Genomic DNA, 18,503 nt, shown 5'->3' with positions numbered 1-18,503 from the left:
ACTGATGACCTCCTTTTTTCTAAGCCTCATGGTTTTGTCTCAATCCTTAAACTCCTTTATGCTATGGTTGGTATTGTTGATCATGTATTTCTCTAAATCAGCACTTCCCAAAGGGCGATCTGTGGAAAGTTACTTCTTTGAGGATGTACACAGAATTTGTCAACATTGTTCAGTAAGATAAACACATCAACATTGTTCAGTAAGATAAACACATTATCAAGTTCATTGTGTTCCAGATTACAATAAAGGTAAAGAAAAGGTGCTATGGAGGTCCTTAAGCCAGCTTGCCTGGAGCGATTTAGGACAGCTTCCAGAGCTTTTGGCGTGATTGGCTTGAACACTATGCTTAATGGTGAAACAACAGTACCATTAAAATCAGAAACAAGGTAGAAATGCCACCATTACCAATTTTATTTAACATTATTGGGCAAGTACTAATCAATGCCATTAGATAAAGGTGAAGTGAGGTATAAAAGAGAAGAGAGAAAATTATCAGTGAATGGATAGTGGAAACTTAGCCTGGAAAATTGATAAGAAGGAATGAATAAATGAACGAAAGAAAAACAAAAAGAAAATTCAAGGAAAAAGGTGTCTAGTTTAAAAAAAAAATTTTTTTTTTTTTTTTTTAAAGATGGAGTCTTGCTCTCTCGCCCAGGCTGGAGTGCAGTGATGCGGTGTCAGCTCACTGCAACCTCTGCCTCCTGGGTTTAAGCAATTCTCCTGCCTTAGCTTCCCAAGTAGCTGGGATTACAGGTGCACACCACTATGTCTGGCTAATTTATTTATTTATTTATTTGTATTTTTAGTAGAGACGGGGTTTCACCATGTTGCCCAGGTTAGTCTCGAACTCCTGATCTCATGATCCGCCCACCTCAGTCTCCCAAAGTGCTGGGATTACAGCTGTGAGCAACTGTGCCCAGCCAAAATTAATATTAAAAGATAAATATCTACCCTGTATACAATGAATTGGAATATGATGGGAAAAAATAAGCTCACTGCTTAGAGCGACATGAACTCAACAAGAGCTCTGAAAAATCTACCTGAAAAATACCTTCAAAATCACCAAAAGACACAATAGAAGATTTGAACAGAAAAAAACAGTTTTTATTTTTGGATAAAAGGAAACAGTATTATAAAGACTTTAATTCCTCCAAATAAATTTACAAGTGTAATGAAATCTCAATTAAAATATTAGTAACTTTTTCTTTACATATTTATTTCTAGACCTGTCCAGGTGAAAAATCACATGGAAAAATAGCATGGCCAGCTTGCCAGGAAATTCCTGAAAAAGCATTATAACTAGCTCAACTTTTCATTAAAATGTATGGCAAAGCTACAGTAAAAAGAGTTGTCCTGGTACAAGATTAGAGAGACAGAGAAATAAGAGCATATGGTCTAGAAATAGCCTAAATTATACAAATCAGTAGGTAAATCCTGGTTTAGTCAATATATTGTGTTGAGACATCTGATTTGGGGAAATTAAAAAAGTAAAGCAGAATCTCTCTCTAACTCTTTACTCAGAATAAACTCAGAAGAAAGATTTAAATGCATAACATAAAAACCTGAAAAAGCTAGAATAAAGTAGGGCAGATTTTTCTAAAATAATATTCTTGGAATAAAGAATGCTTTCTGTGCAAGACACAAAACCCAGACGCCATAAAAAGAAAATATTTGCAACATTCAACAAAGAATTCATTTCTTCAAAATATAAAAAGTTCTCACAAATCAATAAGAAAAATGACCAGACATGCTTTTAAAATAAGTAAAAAGAAAAAAAAATGTGAACATAAAGTTTTACAGAAGAAATGTAAATGCCTTTCAGTGAAAAGGTGTTCAATCTCACTCATAACTGGAGAAACATAAAAATAAAGTACCATTTTGGCTTCTTGGGTTGAAGGATGAAAATAGTTAAAACATAGTATTGACATGGATGCAGAAAAACAGACTCTGTCTTACACTGTTGGTGGTAAAGTGATTCAACCTTGTTGTCATTAGCTATCAAAACCTATGAATGGACCTCCCTTTGATCCAGCAATTACAACCCTAGTAAGCTCTCTTACATAAACTTACCCATGTGCTTCAAGAGCTACATACAAGGATGTGGTAGAGGCATTCTTTGAAATACTATACAGCTATTAAAATGAATGAAAGTTCTTTGAAATAAATAAGGTGAAATAAGCAAAGTTGAGATTCCCTGTATATAGTATAGGCCCATTGTAGAACAACAAAAAATGTATATACTTCATACTTGCACAGTAAATATCTGAAAGGATACACAATAAACTATCATAGCAGTTACTTTTGGGGTATAGTGCTTGGGGTTGAAGTGGAATGAAGAGTCATCTTTCAATATACACTCACTTGAATGTACTGCACATATATGTTTCCTGTAGAGCATCACTGTGTTTGCAAAGAGAAAACTAGCACACACAAACATTAAGAATTTTTTTCAACCTCAAATTATTTTTCCCCTTAAAATGTTTCAAATACAGCCTACAGATATATGAAATGTGGGCTGTCTTCATGAGAAGCATCTAAGGCATAGATAACAATGGAATATTTCTGCAAGTACATATACTTACCCCTTCACAAGTATCATAAACCTAGTTAAATTCATTCCTTCATCTATTCACCCATAAAATAATATTGCACTCTTACTGAGTCCCGGGCATCATCCTAGGTGCTGTGATACAGGTGAATATAACTAAGTCCTCATGAAGCTTACATTTTTATGGGGAAAAAAACAAATAAAGGAATAAATATTAATATTAAGTGATTATGAACTATTAAGGAAATATTAAGTGCTATGAAGATAAACAAATCAGAGTAAGGGGAGAGTGAGCCACGGAGGTGGGGAGTGCACTTTTACACAGGGTCATCAGTGAATGCATCTGAGAGGTGACATTAAGGCAGAGATCTTAATGAAGTAAGGAAGTGAGCCATGCAAGTATCTGGGGAAGATAGGAAAAAGGCTGATGTGCTCAAAGAACAATAAGGCTGGCACAGCCAAAGGGAAATTAGTGAGGAGAAGATGAGACTGGAAAAGTAAGAAGAGACTAAGTGACAGAGTGTCTTGTAGACCATAGCAAGACTCTAGGCTTTGGTCTAAGTATGATAGGGGCTACTGGAGGCTTATAAGTAGGGGAGTGATTCATCTTATTTTAACTTATTAAAAGATCATCCTGGTTTCTGTGAGGAAAGCAGACTGTAGTGGGGCAAAAGAGGAAGGAAGTACAGAGACTAGTAAAGAGGCAGATATCTCTGGCCAAGAGATCATGGTGGCTTGGACAAAGGCAAAAGACCACAATGGCTTGGGTGGGGATAACTGTGGTTGCAGTTGTTGTGGGAAGCCGTGAGATACGGAACATATTTTGAGGCTACAGCCAATAGAATTTGCTGCTGGAATGGATGTGGTGTATGACAAAAAGAGAGGAACCAAGAATGGATCCAAGCTTTTTAACCTGAGCAACTGGTTAAATGGTGGTACCATTTATTAGGTTGGAAACAGCCAGGGGAAGAAGAGTTATGGGGAAATATCAAGTGTCTTGTTTTAGATGCATTAATCTTGAGATGCATAAATGAGCTAAACGTGTGTTATGAAAAAACAGAAATGTGTTATAAATCTTTGCATCCCTAGGATGGAGCCTGCATGTTGCGGTGCCCAAATGCTTGTTGGAATGAATAGAAGAACCATATACTAAGAAAACAAAATCATGCTTATGTGGATGAGGGCAACAGGGAAGTTTCTAATGCTACCTAGATTATATTTATTTCAAGCAATTAAGAAACATTGACAAGGATAGGGTGCCATGTCATTTTAACCTTTATGCCTAAGTAAGTCAGCAGATTCTAAATACTGCTAGCACATTTTCTGATCTTTGAACCAGCATTGTGCTTTTTCGCAGAAGACAACAGAGAACTTCAATGTACACGCAAACTTGCCCTTGATACATAAAACCATTCCTATCTATCTATCTATCTATCTATCTATCTATCTATCTAATCTATACCTACGCCCATCTGCATTTTGTACTTCCTTTCAGATACATAATTCTCTGCTTTTGGAAAGGCCAAATCTTATAATCCCTTTGATAGACTAAAAAAGATAGGGCTGTCTCAAGTAATAAACAGATGAAAGCTAACAATTAACTTCAATTTGCCCTGAATTCAACAGACTGGTTGTCTAGACAGTCCTAATTTATTTGATTATTGTTCAGCATTCATCTTCACTTTAGATAAAAGGATCTCACCCAAGTTAGGGAATGCAATTACCCCTTAATTTGTTATTTGCCCCATTCTTTCATTGAAACTTAAAATACACCAGGGACACTCCATATTGCTGTCCTTGGACTCTGCACGCTAGGATGGGCTGTAGTTCCCTAAATGTTTTATGGAACATGAGTCCTCAAGAAAGATGCTCTGGGGAGAAGAATCAATGTTCATGGAAGTTGGAACACCATATACTGTTTCTCCTTCTGGGAAATGCCTGGTGCACACTGGCATATGGTCCTGAGAAGTCCTGCAGCAAAAAGACCCATTTAACTCAGCATTTATCCACCCTCTGCTTTTTAAAAAAATGTATATCTGAAAACACACTTTAGGAAAGCTTGTTTAATCTCTTATAAGATTGATTATTCAAATAGCATAATAAACTCCCAAAGGCAAGGTCCTAGGTGAACAATGCCTAGAGCACAAGCTGAGCGTGTTGGGGCAAGGTTTTAGTGTAGCTATGGTGTACACTCTGATGCCTGCCTAGTTCTTTCTCTTTATTCCTGAAAGTGACATCTTTCTTCAACTTTGATATTCATCATCACCTAGGAATTATACAGAGTACACTGCATGATATATTAAGTTAATTATTATTCAGTGAAGTGGTCTCTGGCCAACAGAATTCTTACATAACTGCACATTTGGACTCTTGGACAGAACACTCCAAGGACAATAAAAAGTATAGTCAAATGTCAACTCATATTGCCTCATGTTTGAGGCAATCAGATTTCATCAGATTTTCGAAGAGGCATTTCATTTTTGAGGCACTATGCCAAAGCAGAAAAGCAGAGAGCAAACCCCACAAATTTTACCCAAGGCATATAGTGATGCACAATTGACAAATATTTACTGAATGAATGAACAGACATATACAAGCAAGAAAATGGTCTTTAACTTAGGCCACAGCTCCAAGCTAACTCATTTAATCTGGAAATGGTCACCTTAAAGGTCATCTTCATTACATTTCAGAATTTATCCAAAATCTATGACACTTCTGTCGAGTCCTTTCCTTGTCACTTTCTCCAGGTGGTATTAACTCCTCTCTTCTCTGTGCTGACATTGGACCTCTGAACCAATTTCAGGTATGAAGAGCATTTCAGGCTCATTGCTGTAACCCCTGTGACACAGAGGTTACATAGAGTCTATTCCTCACACAAGTCACTGAATAGACGATGGGCTAATGATACTTTAAATAAACAATCTTTGAAAACTACTAAAAGAAATCATCTTAACCACCACAGCCTTCCATTTCCTTCACCAATGTTTTCTCCCAAATTCTTTCTTTTCAAAACATGTCAAGTTCACTTCTCTAGTTATCATGGACCTAATATAGCAAATGTAGGTGCCTTCGTTTCCAGCCTGAATGTTTTGACTCTTCATCATGGTCTATTTAAAATTTCATTACTAGTAACTGTCTAATGATGTAATGAATCATCTGAAATATTTTTCACCACTTTCATGAAGCCTCAGTATCAGCTAAAAATAATTACACTACTAGGACAGTGACACAGAAGAGGTTTCCAGAACACTGGCCTGGTGCAGGGGAGAAAAACATCTATGTGTAAAAATATGCTTTTTTTTTGGTGAAAAGGTCCAATAGCTTTCATCAGATTTTCCAAGAGACATTTGGTCCAAAAGGTCAAGAATCACTGATCTAAACTATCCCAACAATCTCTACATATCCTAAATGCACTAGGAATGGACTTTCCAAAAAGGAAATAGATTTGTCATATGAAAGTCATTTTACCTAATAGGGTGCCCCATATTTTTAAATTTAAATGTTCAGAAAGCAATAACATTCCCTGTGATATCGTATATAAATTTCTGTCAAGCAGTAGTCACTATGCTTTAGAGCATCAACCTTCAAAGTAAAGCAATAGTAAGGTTTACTGCAGATCTATGGATAAGCTGACAAAGCAAGTCCAGTGAGGTGAGGTACAGAAAGAGCACTGTCCTAGAAGTCAGTATTTTATGCATCCAAGGACAAGTTATAAAGCTAAGAATTTTGTGGCATTTGGTAATTCCCTTGACCCCTCTGAGCCTCTGTTTCAGTCCCTTTGGGCTCTTATAGGCCACTATTCTATAACCCTTGGACATGGTTAATATATAATTACTTCGACTCTTAAAGTTTATCATCTGTTTTTTATGTTCTTAACACTTTTATCTGATCAATCAATTAAATATTGTGAATGAGTGTGCTTTGTTTACTTTGGCCTAGCAACAACTAGAAAAGGGTTTTTCAAGAAGTCTCAGAGAAGCCATGGGGCAAGTGTGAATGAGCACCTGTGGAGAGACCCAGGCCCTGATTTAAGTTTGTGAAGAATGTCAATATGAGAGATAATGCAAACTCTTCCCAGAATAAAGCATAGAAGAAAAAAACGTTGAGGAGGGTCCAAGAAAGAAAACTAAAGAGACGGATCTTCATGAAATTGACTAATTACTAAAAATCCATACCAGAAGATATATCACATATAACTTAATCCAACTTCTTGGATGATAAAACCACAGTTCAAAGACTTTCAATTTCCCTAATACACAATGATAGATGGCAACACAACGAGAAATAGATTGTTTGAAGGAAAATACAAATTGCTGATAAAAATATAAAATATTTGTCATGATAAAGGAGGAGAAACAGTCCCAACAATCAATTTGTCTCAAATGCTCACAACATTTAGAAAATGTTTTGATTCAATTTTTGAAGTTCTAATTACTCAAAATTAAAATAAAAAAAACACCTATCATTATGAAATCTATACATCTCATACACACAAGTATATTCCTTAACAACTATTTATCAGGTGTCTATACTTTCTAAATCACAGGGCTGGGCACCCTATATGTAATATAAAACTAGAATACAACCTTAGTCTTTCTGAGTACACTTGAATGCAAATACTGCAAGATTTTTCATAGGTTAAAATATTTCTATGCCACAACTACACAAAGATTGTGACCCAATATTCACCAATAATGGTGTTCCATGTTTCTTTTTCTCCATTACTGGTCTCTGTAATGTATGCAATTATGCTATACCTAGATCTACTGTTAAATACATGTTTCACAATAGCTGAGGATTATGTAACAATTCAAATCAATTAGTATTGACTAAATGCTAAAATTTCCCATTAAATGCCAGATAAATCCAAAAGCTCCCTCAACCATGAAGATTTCAAAAAAAAAAAAAATCAGAACACAAATAAATGTAATTCTTGTGTTCTTTGTTCAGTATTTTAAAAGTTTATGAAGTAAAAACATCCTAAAAATAAAATATAAAATAGGGGCAGAGCAGTGTCCTAAACAGCACAAAATTAATGCTCAGCCCACATTGAACCTCAGAGTATTCAAATAACTAAGGCACCCAAAATAAGTGGCATTTCTTATATGGAAGCTTTTCTTAATCACTGCAAAACCACACAGTACATGCTGCCAAGTTCTGGGTTAAAATGCCTAAAATGGTCCCAGCAGAATAATTTTTACGGGAAAAAAGGGAAATTGTGGTATGTTGTGGACTCAGTCATCGGAACGCTGAACATTAGTCATTTTTCTTGCGAAATGGCTTTTCTGTCTCTCAGATGATAAGAAAAATTCATTCCTGCTGATTTTATACAGCACTGAATTCTGGGCAGCTAGTGTTCTCAATTCTTTTAGCAGAGCTCAGCTGATGGACAAAAATAGAGAGGAATTCTATTGCTTAAACACTATTTGGACATGAAGAGGTCTTTCTACATGACACTTGGAATTTAATTGCATACAAAAAAAAAAAATGAAGAAACACTGTATTCACCCAGGACAATCCAGCGTTATGACTAAGGCATTTTCACTGTGCACTCGCTAACCATTCACAGCTCACACAGGAACAAAAATCATGGGCAGACGTGGCACACTGGGGTCATCTCAATAGCTACCAGGATCACATCCCTAGAGGCATAGGAAACAACTACTGTCATTCCCTGGAACTCTCGCCATTCGGAAATTAAGCACTGCTCATGTCTGGCTTACTCTCATGACTGTATCTGTATTCCTCTAGTATCTCCTGTATGGTATGTCTTTTTTTCCATCCTCTTATTTCTACCTGTTAAAATTCTACCTATCTCTCAAGATTCCTGCACTTTGTTCATATTCATAACATTAATATTTATCTCACTGCATTGATATTTATCTCACTATATTCCTATCAATTATTATCTCACTGTATTCATGTCAATTATTCACCCAGTTGATTACTTCTTCCAGAAGATAGAAGTACCTTATATACAGGGATGCTACTTACTCATCTTTATATACCTCTTTCTTTCCCCATGATCTGGTCCCTGCTTAGTATATGGGTAGAGGCTCCTGAAATGCTTAAACAAGACCAGGAGCCAGAGCTACCTCTACCTGTAATGAGTTGCTTTGAGAGATCGAGCATTTCCTATCCTTAAATGCGTTCAAAGCTACAGCCATCTGGCCCTAATCACCAGAGAGGTGCTGTCAAGAAGATTAAAATCTTAGGTGATTAGACTAGATTGCCTTTTAAAACCCCTTTGACCCAAAGACTCAAATTCCAAACAGACTCATGAAGGAAGTATACATTGTCCCCTGGAGGTGGGCTTTTTTCTTGTTTCCTTTTTTTCTCTACTAAAGAGAGCCATTTCAGAAATTCTCAGTTGAGGGCACATTTTAAAATCTTCCACCGCTAGTTTTCTGTCATTTATTATATCTGTGGCAGCTCATGAGTAAGAACTAGCACCTGAATTCAGTGACTGAGCCATTATCCTTAAAATCAAATCATGAAATAAGAGATAGAAAACAAGTGTAAATTGTTTGTTAAGTACAGATTACAAGCTCTACAAGAGGAGAGAAAAATCAATGGGAGGCAGAGTGATCAAGGAAAGGATCTTCAGCCAAGTGTTGAAGGATAGATAGAATATAAATGTAAGAGAAAAGCACTTCCATGTTAAGATCAAAACAGAAAAGGCATGAAGGGACAAAATAAAGGTAGTGTAGCCTGAGGACATGAGGCAGTGAGACTAAAGCTCAAACCCATGTTGGAAAATAGTAGGAAATGCTACTTGTCACGATGCGGGGCGGGGTAGGGAGGTGTTTGAGAGACTGCTGATAGGACAGCACTAAAGGCCCTGAGCAGAGGCGCAAGGTGATGAAAGAAGTGTTTAAGAAAAATCAAGTCTGGGAGAACACTGCATGCAGGATGGACATAAAGGGAGAGACATTATTGTAAAGGGTGGCCACTGGGAAGGGGGTCATAACCAGGTAGCTTCAGGGGTCAAGAGCTTTTTCAATAACATTGATGGAACCTGGAGGCCATTATCTTAAGTGAAACAACTCAGAAAGTCAAATACCATATGTTCTCACTTACAAGTGGGAGCTATATAATGTGCACACACAGACATAGAGGTATGGAATAACAGACATTGGTGACTGGAAGGGTGTGGGGGCAGGAGGAAGGTGGGTGATGAGAAATTACCTAATGGGTACAATGTACATTATTCACATTATGAATATACTAAAAGCCCAGACTTCACCACTACGCAATCTATCCATGTAACAAAATTGCAGGTGTATCCCTTACATTCATACAAAAATTTTTTTCAAAAAGAGTCTGTCCTGGTGATGGGGGGAAGGAGGTCATCATAGAGAAAGGAGAAGAGAGATAGCCCCAAAGAAGAGTGAGAAGGATCTGCTAAAGGGGTGCAGAAGATAAAACAAAAGATTATGTCAAAAATTATAGAAGGGATGGTAGTGCTAAGAACAGAGTCAAGGAACTGAGGAAAAGAAGTTGGACTGGCTAGCACAGTAGCTATGGTACATGTTGAACCTGAAGTGTTCAATCGTGAAATACCCAGGAGCAGATAAACTATGGGACAGTTCAGGGAAAGAAGAGGATTCAAATGAGAGATTTGAGAGTTTTCTACAGAAAAGGGACAGCTGAAGTTCTAGAATGAGAAAGAGAGGGAGAGAGTACCTAAGAACCCCAAAGTGATGAACAGTGGAACCTTTCAAAACCAGATGCTTGCAAGAATATGAGCACAATGAAAGCGATGGAAAAGCAGCAATCGGTATGGGATAAAAATTCAGGATCCAATAGCATCGCAGAAAACATGAAAGGAGTTTCAAAAAGGAAATGGTGATAGATGATGAATGGTTAAGGACCAGAGCATTTTAAAGATATCACTAGACCAACAAATCGGCGGGGTTATTTCCCCTCTCAACTATTAACATACTATATATAATTATTTAATTGGTGGTTAGGCAGATAAAAAGAGTTTGTGGTTGTAAAACATAGTCTATTTTATGTTTTATAATGACAAAAAAGGAGATACATCAAGATGCTGTTATTCTCTGTGTAGAGAGATTAAAAAATAATGTTGCTAATATGGATCAATTCTGAGTAATGTCACTTAGAATATGTACTCTTCTAGGAGCTATATAATAGAAATAACACTGCTGATGCTATGGATTGGTGATGTATTATGAATGTGTGGGTAACCTATCAAAGCATGCAAGTCCTAACAAAAGTTGTAAAGAACATCCAAAAGCATATAAAACTGCCACAGGGACTATTAAGTAATTCACGGGATACTGCCAAGCACACATAAAAATGGTATGTTTCTGAATTCACAAGAATGCTTGGGAAGTGATGCTTCTCACCGGCTCATGAAACACTCAGTTGATGTCCAGGATCTAACATGAGCCACACTTGGCAACTACTTTCATTTCAGTTGTGAACCATCTGCGAAGGTACCACAGATAGAAAGCAATGTTTCTGGTCAGTCTGAGTATTAAAATCACTCAGATCTGACTGATGGAGATGACATTAGAGGAAGCCAAGTGCTTTTTCCAGTGTCACTGAAGCTGGCCTCTGGAATAGGGGTGTGAACTACTGTGTAAGAAACGCCCTAAATGGAAATAAATAAATAATTAAGAGTGACCATGGACAGATTCAGGTTTTGTGGGACCTACAACTTATATAACTTGGGTAACCTCTCTAAGAAATAAGAAAGCAAAATTGCAAATACAGGACTGAGTATGAAACTGGTTATTTATTTAGAATGAGAACCGAAGAGACCTACAGTTATAAGGCCATAAAGCATTAAGTTTATCAGCTACATGGTGATTTCACCTCTGCTAATGACCAAGTATTGAGCATAAAGTATAGAAAGGGAGGAAGAGCAGGTAATCAGGCAGAGGAAAAATACAAAAACAACGCTCCTTAAGGAATTCTGGAGACTGAACAAGAAAAAGACTAAGAATAAAATCCCAGAAAGAACTCTGAATTGCAGAATACACATGGTATGGAGATGGGAGAGGACCCAGAACCCCTCCTCAATGTATATAACACATTGCCATCACATTTATTTTCCAGTGATCTGCAACCATATTGCTTCTAGGAGGCTTGCCTAGTGGGACCAGATTTTGGGAAACAGCAGCCCACTTCATTGCAGGTACTCAACAAGTGCTTTTTGAATGAATAAACAAATATATAAATACATAAAGAGAAACAAGGTGAAATACTCCTTTTTCTTACTCTCCACCAGGAGCTGCTTTCCTCTGATGCTCCAACATACAAGTATGTTTTTGCTGGTACTGGCTGGAACTGTCAAAGCAACAGTTCATGCCAATCTCTTCTCTTGGCCTGTTCAGGATAAAGAGGTGACTGTTTATCCTGAACAGGCCAAGTCAAAAGCTATCTCTACCCAACATTAATTTGTAAGCATGTTCAGCGTCTCCTCGAAAGATTTTTATATAAAAATGGCTACTGTGGGGCCACTCTACTTACTCACTCCCATCATCTTTCTCTTTCTGAATCAGACCCTGCAGGGATAACTCAGAAATTATTAACACCTAGTGGGGGCAGGATAGGTCAGTGTGGTATTCTAGCCAGGGCTGAAAGGTAACAAAATTCCTAAATTTCGAACATTTTACCAATGATGGCAACATAGGTGACAATTAATATATCAATCATGATGAGGCTTCCAGGAAGATATTGAAAAGCCTCATGCACCACTCACTTGGTTAGCCACAAATCCAAGCCCGGACCAGGGGAACCCTGGCCCACCAACTGGCTCATGAAGACAAGATTCAGGTGGTGGTACCTCTTAGTGAAAGAAGGAAGGAGGATACAACAGGGCACTCAGCCCCTGCTTCATAAAGGGATTCTCTTTGGATAATAAATGCCCTACACCTTCCTGCAAGTTCATATATATATATACACACACAAAGTTCATATATATACACACACAAACACACACACACACACACACAGAGGAATAGTTTAAGAGCTCACTCCCTCTTCCCCCCCCCCTTTTTTTTTTTTCCTACCTTTTCTTAAAGGAGTCTACCTCCTTCCTCTTCACCCACTAAATTTTCTAGGGAAAATAGAGAAGAGCAGGGCTGGAATAACACTACTGCTCCCTCAATACTACAGAAATCTGTATCCTGATGTTCTGTTTAGGGCAAAGGATATGAAATCAGTGAGGCAAAGCAGCCACCTCAGGAATTAGTACTGCAGGTCTTAAATGGGAGAAAATCGTTCAGCCACTTCCAAGCTAGGTGATTCGACCTCAAGAGAGTTATTGAAACTCCCCAGACCTCAGTTTCTTGGTTTTGCAAAACGGGGATGAATTTAGTTCACATCACACAGGACTGTTGAGGACTGAGAAAATCCACGTAAAGTGCTAAATATAACTGCACAGCAAGAGCTAATTAAATATTAGTATTTAATAGTAGTAGTAGTAAAATTATTGTGTCTGACTCCCCCAATCACACCACCAGCAAAACTGGCACAACCCCCACTCCCACCTCGCAGGATATGGGGCCGAGCCATGGCTACACTACACTCTCGCATGCATGAGAGACCCCCAAACGCCACAAGCGCTACTGCAGGTTCCCTACCCCTGACTGGCCATGACCCCCCAGGCCACCGCTACGGTCCACACTGACCTGAAATGCCACCTCCGATCACGACCACGTCGAACATGTGGCCCGCGATACTCGCCTTCTCTTGATTCTCCATGCTTGAGCTGACACTCTCCTGGGTCGGAGGCACAGGAGTGCGGACGGCAAAGGGTGGGAAGGACCCTTCTACCAACTCCCCCGGGGAGCCCGGGGGCGGAGCCGATCCTTCTTTTGATACCCGGGGGGAGCCGGGCACTGTGGGCGGGGCGAACCCTTTTGCTGATACTCCGGGAGCGCCCAGGGGCGGAGCTGATCTTTCAGCTGATACCCGGGGGGAGCTGGGCACTGAGAGCGGGGCGGACTCTTGTACTGACACTCTGCGAGAGTTATTAGGTTTAGAATGTCCTTGTGTCGGCAGTTGGAAAGGATTACTGGGTGCAGGAGGTTCTTGTATTGAACCCTGCGGAGTGTGAGGCACTGAGGTGGGGGTAGACGCCTGCCTTGACACTTGGGGGATGTTATGGGGTGCAGGAGGTGCTTGTGGCGACACTGGGGAGATGTTATCCGGCAGAGGTGGTCCTGGTACCAAATCCCAGGGGAAGTTGGGCACTGAGGATGTGGCAGACCCTTGTACTGACACTCGGGGGGTGTTACTGGGTGTAGGAGGTGCATGTATTGACACTTGCGAAAGGTCATTGGGTATAGGAGGTCCCCGTACAAATATCCAAGTGTAGCCGGGCACTGAGCTCAGGACGGAATCCGGGGGCAGGTTGGGTACTTTTACCGAACCCTGTGGGGGGCTGAACCCTGAGGAGAAGACAGACCCTTGCAATGACTCGTAGGGGGAGTTTACGGGCGGGGTAGGTCCTGTTACTAATACCCAGGGAATGCCGGTGTCCTGGTTGGAGTCTGTGGCGGCCACATCGGAGGAGTTCGAGCGGGTGGTAGACTCGGGGATCCGATTGCTCGGGTTGTAAGCGCTGAAATCCCGGAGGCCACTCTTGGAGTCGGAGTCCATACTTTCGCTAAGACCGGGGGTGCTGATTCGGGAGGGTATGCTGGAGGTCCAGGAGGCGGCCTCGGCCGTTGAGGACGTGCTCCACTGGGAACTGGCTAGCGGATCCGAGACCGACCGCCACTCAGAACGGATGCTCCATTCGGACGCGTTGTACGAGGTGTCGTCCAAGTTGGAGGCCGGGTTCGGGACCTGGGAAGTTGTGCCCCCGGCTTCGGGCGGGCCCTCCGCCTCGCGCCCGGTGCCGGTGCCAGTGCCGGTAGTGGTGCCAGTGCCGGTAGTTGTGCCAGTGCCGGTAGTGGTGCCAGTGCCGGTAGTCGTGCCAGTGCCGGTAGTGGTGCCAGTGCCGGTAGTCGTGCCAGTGCCGGTAGTGGTGCCAGTGCCGGTGCCGGTGCCGCCGGGGGAGGAGGCTGAGGCGTTTGTGCTCATGTTTCTGGAGCGCGCTGGGCGCTGGGGGCGGTGTTCTGCTTCCCGCAGCCCTTCTCCAGTCGGGCTGTTCCCGGTACCCACTCTTGGAGGCCAGCCCCGGGCGCCGGGCCCACTCAGGGGCGGGGAGATGTGGCTGTACGCCGGCCTGGCCCCGCCTTCCCGGCCTACCTGCCTGCTCGCGCTGGAAGCCTGGCCACTGGGCGTGGCCGGGCGATGCCACTGCAGGCGGGGGGCGCGGTTGCTTGGCGAGAGTGGAGGAGTGGATGTGGGTGTAGCCGCGTAGTGTCTCAACCTAGTGCTTTCATTCTTTGGTTTTAACTGAAAGCTATCTGGGCAAGAGTGAACTTAAGGAAGCAGATATGTGAAGGAGGCTGAGCCGGGCAGGATCGCAGGATCGCAGGGTGCTGCCCCACTTGGTCTGGCCCCTTTGTGACGTCATGTATAGCCCGTCGAGGTCTGCGCAGCCTCCAGCTCGCACTAGGTTGAGGGCGGGGCGGGGAGGAGCGGGGAGGGGAGGGGTAGGGAGGAGCGGGGAGGGGAGGGGCGGGGAGGAGTGGGGAGGGGAGGAGCAGGAAGGAGCGGGGAGGGGCAGGGCAGGGATGGGCAGGGATGGGCAGGGTGGGACGGGGCGGAGCGAGGCGAGGCGAGGCGGGACGGGACGGGGCGGGGCGGCGCGGGGCGGGGCGAGAACCGTCACTTGTGGGAGACCAGGCAATTATTGGTTCTCTATGGGGTTTTTCAAGCTGAGGCGCTTAACCCAAATCGAAGCAAGTACGCAAGAAAAATAACTCACCTATCATGTATTAAGTGGGACTGCATTTTAAAAGCGAAGGTCAAAGGGATGGCTAAGGTGCAGAAACAAATGAAATAAAAAACATGTGTTTCCCCATCCTACTGAAAAGAGTGCTATTTAGTGCATGTATTTTACTGTTCAGCCAGCCTTCTGTTTGCTAGTTTTATCCCTTTCTTAATTTTCCACTTTTTCTTATCCTGAATTTGTCATCAAAAGCTGAATTTGTCATTACTGGAACCCTCACAAATAGGTGAAATCGTGACATAAATTTAGAGAAAGTGATGAGAACTTGAGGAAGCTAACAATGTCTGCTCCCACCTATAAACATTTCTCCTGTTGCCCCTCACCCCATTCTGTATCAAACATCTTGTTGAATAAACTGTAAAGAAATATGGATTTAGTCTTTTCTTCATCCCGTTTTAATAACTTTTACTTCCTAGAAAAGGACTTGAGACTTATGACTAAATTGAAATCATTTTTATCTTGGTAGACTTTGAGCATAGAGAGAAGAAAAACTAGATATAAAGAAATCAGCTCTTTCTAATGTGATTCTGTCCACCTTTCTCCTTATTCTCATTGTTTTCATTTATTTTCATTCAAATACTTGATTTCACACCATGTGCTAGGCACAGGGCACAGTACTGGGATACACAGGCAACACAAGACAGAGACCATTATCATTGAACACACAGTCTAGTGGATGAGCCAATAGAGGACATAGACAACTGTCTATCTGATGTGTAAATACAGACTCTGACAAACGTTATATTAGAAAGACCCACAGGGATAATAAGAAAGTGTTAGGGTGTCCTGAGTCCTGACCCCTCAGGACATTAACTTTGGGAGAGGGAGTGTAAAAATGTTTTAGAAAGAAGAAACAATGTGTGCAAAGGCCCTGTGGTAGAAAAAAAAGCATAGTTCATTAAGGCAACTAAAAGTTACTCTGTGGAGCTGTGGGCAAGGGGAGAAGTATAGGAGACAAGGCTGCTGAGGCCGCCGAGGCCAAGGTAGCAATCTTGGCCTTTATCCTAAGAGCAACAAAAGCCACTGCAAGACTTTAAGCAAGTGGCAATATACCTAGATTGCAACTTGGAGAGGTCTCTCTGCCTGCCATGTGCAAAATCGGGCAAGAGTAGATAGGTACAGGTAGACCAAAGTTAGGAATTCTTTAAAGAACGAGGTGAAAGTGTCTTAGACTGAGGTAAGTGGTGGCAGTGGAGCTGGAGACATGTGGATATCTTAGAGACATTTACATATAAGATCGACAGGACTTGGTTGTAGCTAGGATTTGGAAGACTATGAGCATGTTTTTGGACATGATGAGTTTCAAGTGCCTTTGAGACATCCAGATGAATGTTACAGAGTAGGCAACTGAACATAAAGCCTGAGACTCAAAGTAAGAGTTTGGCTGGAGATGAAAATGTGGAAGTTTTATTAAATAAAGGATGGAAATCGATGAGTAGAAATATGAGTATTTTCTCTCTTCATTTTATTTGTGTTGTACGAAAACAATAAAAGTTCATTTTAAATAAATAAAGGAATAACTGTGAAACATTCCATAAGTATTATTTCCTCCCTTGTGTGACCTTAGGCAAATTACTGGACTTCTTTGTGCCTGTTGTCCCAACCGAAGAATCGTAGAATCCTATAAGTTGTTGAATCAGTCAGGGTTCCAGCAGGAAACAGCAAACTCAAATTAAGTAATTTCAAGAGCATATCATCAACCAACTATTTTCAAAGATGTGGGCAAGATGGAAAGAAGCCGCAAGGAATCACGCAGTACCCTGGCTTGGCAACAGCAAGAAGGTATCACTCTGAACAGGTAGGGGGAGAGAGAAGTCATCAGAAATTTAGTGACAATGCTGTTTGGAAAGGGCTGCTTGACACAAGGTGTGACCTTTAGTTCAGGGAGACAGCCAGCCCACAGGAAACCTACAGGGAGGAAGCTGGGAGAATAAATACCTAATCTCCCTCCCTCCAGTCTCCTGCTGGTCCTCTGCACAGACCTAACCCAACCAGAAGCTAGAAAACAAGAGAGACTGTTGACGCAGTCCATACAGGTGTGAGACAAAATAGCAAGTGCCAAGAAGCCAAGTTTGCTCATTTCTGTTTGCCAGCATAATTTCACAAAGCTCCTGACTCTGTGAAGATGTCCAGCTCACCAGAAGGATGCTTTGAAGACACAACAGGATAGAGCACACGGCCCATGTTTTTTGCCTGAGTCACTATATTCCTTAAAAGATAAATGCCCCTAGTCCCTGCCTTTTCCTACACATAAGGTAACGTCTGATGGGTTTGGTGATTATGCTTCCGTAATCTGTTGCCAGATGTACGCTTACACCCAAATCTAGATGTGATTCTGCTTCATTGTAACTTCTAAGCAGCTTTGATGCAATTTTGCATGTACTGAACTCCCACGCTTGTCTATAAGCAATGGGCTGAAATACTGTGCCCAAGCAGTCTGACAGAACTGCTCCCAGGCTGTAAGCCTTGGTCTATAGCCTCCAGTAAGACTTCTGAATAAAATTAACTGTAATTCTTTAAAAACTTGATTTTTTTCCCTTAGTTGACACAGGTCAGCCTTCAGGGGCCAGAACAGAGTAGAGAAGTGAAGTGTGGTAGTGGCACCTGGAGAAGCAAAATGACGATATCTAGCACAGCTGAAGTGAGGGTTAAACGAGCAAATGCATTAAAACATTTAGGGTGGTACCAGACATGTAAGAATTACTCAATACATATTCACACTTTAATTTTTTAAAAACTACATTATATATTCATGCCATATATATATTCACTCTTTATGTTCAATTGGCTACTGTAGTCTACTTAATCATTACCCTCTGGCATTAAGCGTTTAGTACTTTACAATTTTTAATATAATACTTAATATGGAGATGAACATTTTGTGCATAAAACATTGTATGTAGTTTTTACAATTTCCTTGAGATAGAATCCCAAAACAGGATTACGAGGTAAGAAAGTAGGAGCATTTTTAAGTTCTTTGATTGAAGTTACCAAATTACTTCCCCAAAAGATTATACAAATTTATACTTCATCAGTAATGCCTAAGAATGGCTGTCTTCTTACTATACCCACTCC

At 41.0% G+C, this 18,503-nt stretch overlaps 1 protein-coding gene across 2 annotated transcripts in view; it reads right to left on the bottom strand.

The window, feature by feature from the left end:
- The window catches only part of MAOA (monoamine oxidase A), a 132,013-nt gene that overhangs the window by 70,935 nt on the left and 42,575 nt on the right, over positions 1–18,503 (bottom strand). The window contains exon 1 of one of the 2 annotated variants that reach the window (XM_045383824.3): positions 13,213–13,326. The exons of the other annotated variant lie outside the window; for it this stretch is intronic. Coding sequence (XP_045239759.1) covers positions 13,213–13,285 — 73 coding nt within the window. The 5' untranslated portion in view covers positions 13,286–13,326. Of the gene's footprint in view, positions 1–13,212; positions 13,327–18,503 lie in introns of those variants that run through there. 2 annotated transcript variants of the gene reach the window in all.

This window comes from Macaca fascicularis, chromosome X, assembly GCF_037993035.2.
Source record: "Macaca fascicularis isolate 582-1 chromosome X, T2T-MFA8v1.1".
Lineage (NCBI taxonomy): Eukaryota > Metazoa > Chordata > Mammalia > Primates > Cercopithecidae > Macaca > Macaca fascicularis.
Note: the sequence above shows the minus strand (reverse complement) of the source record. Positions and strands in the feature narration are given on the sequence as shown.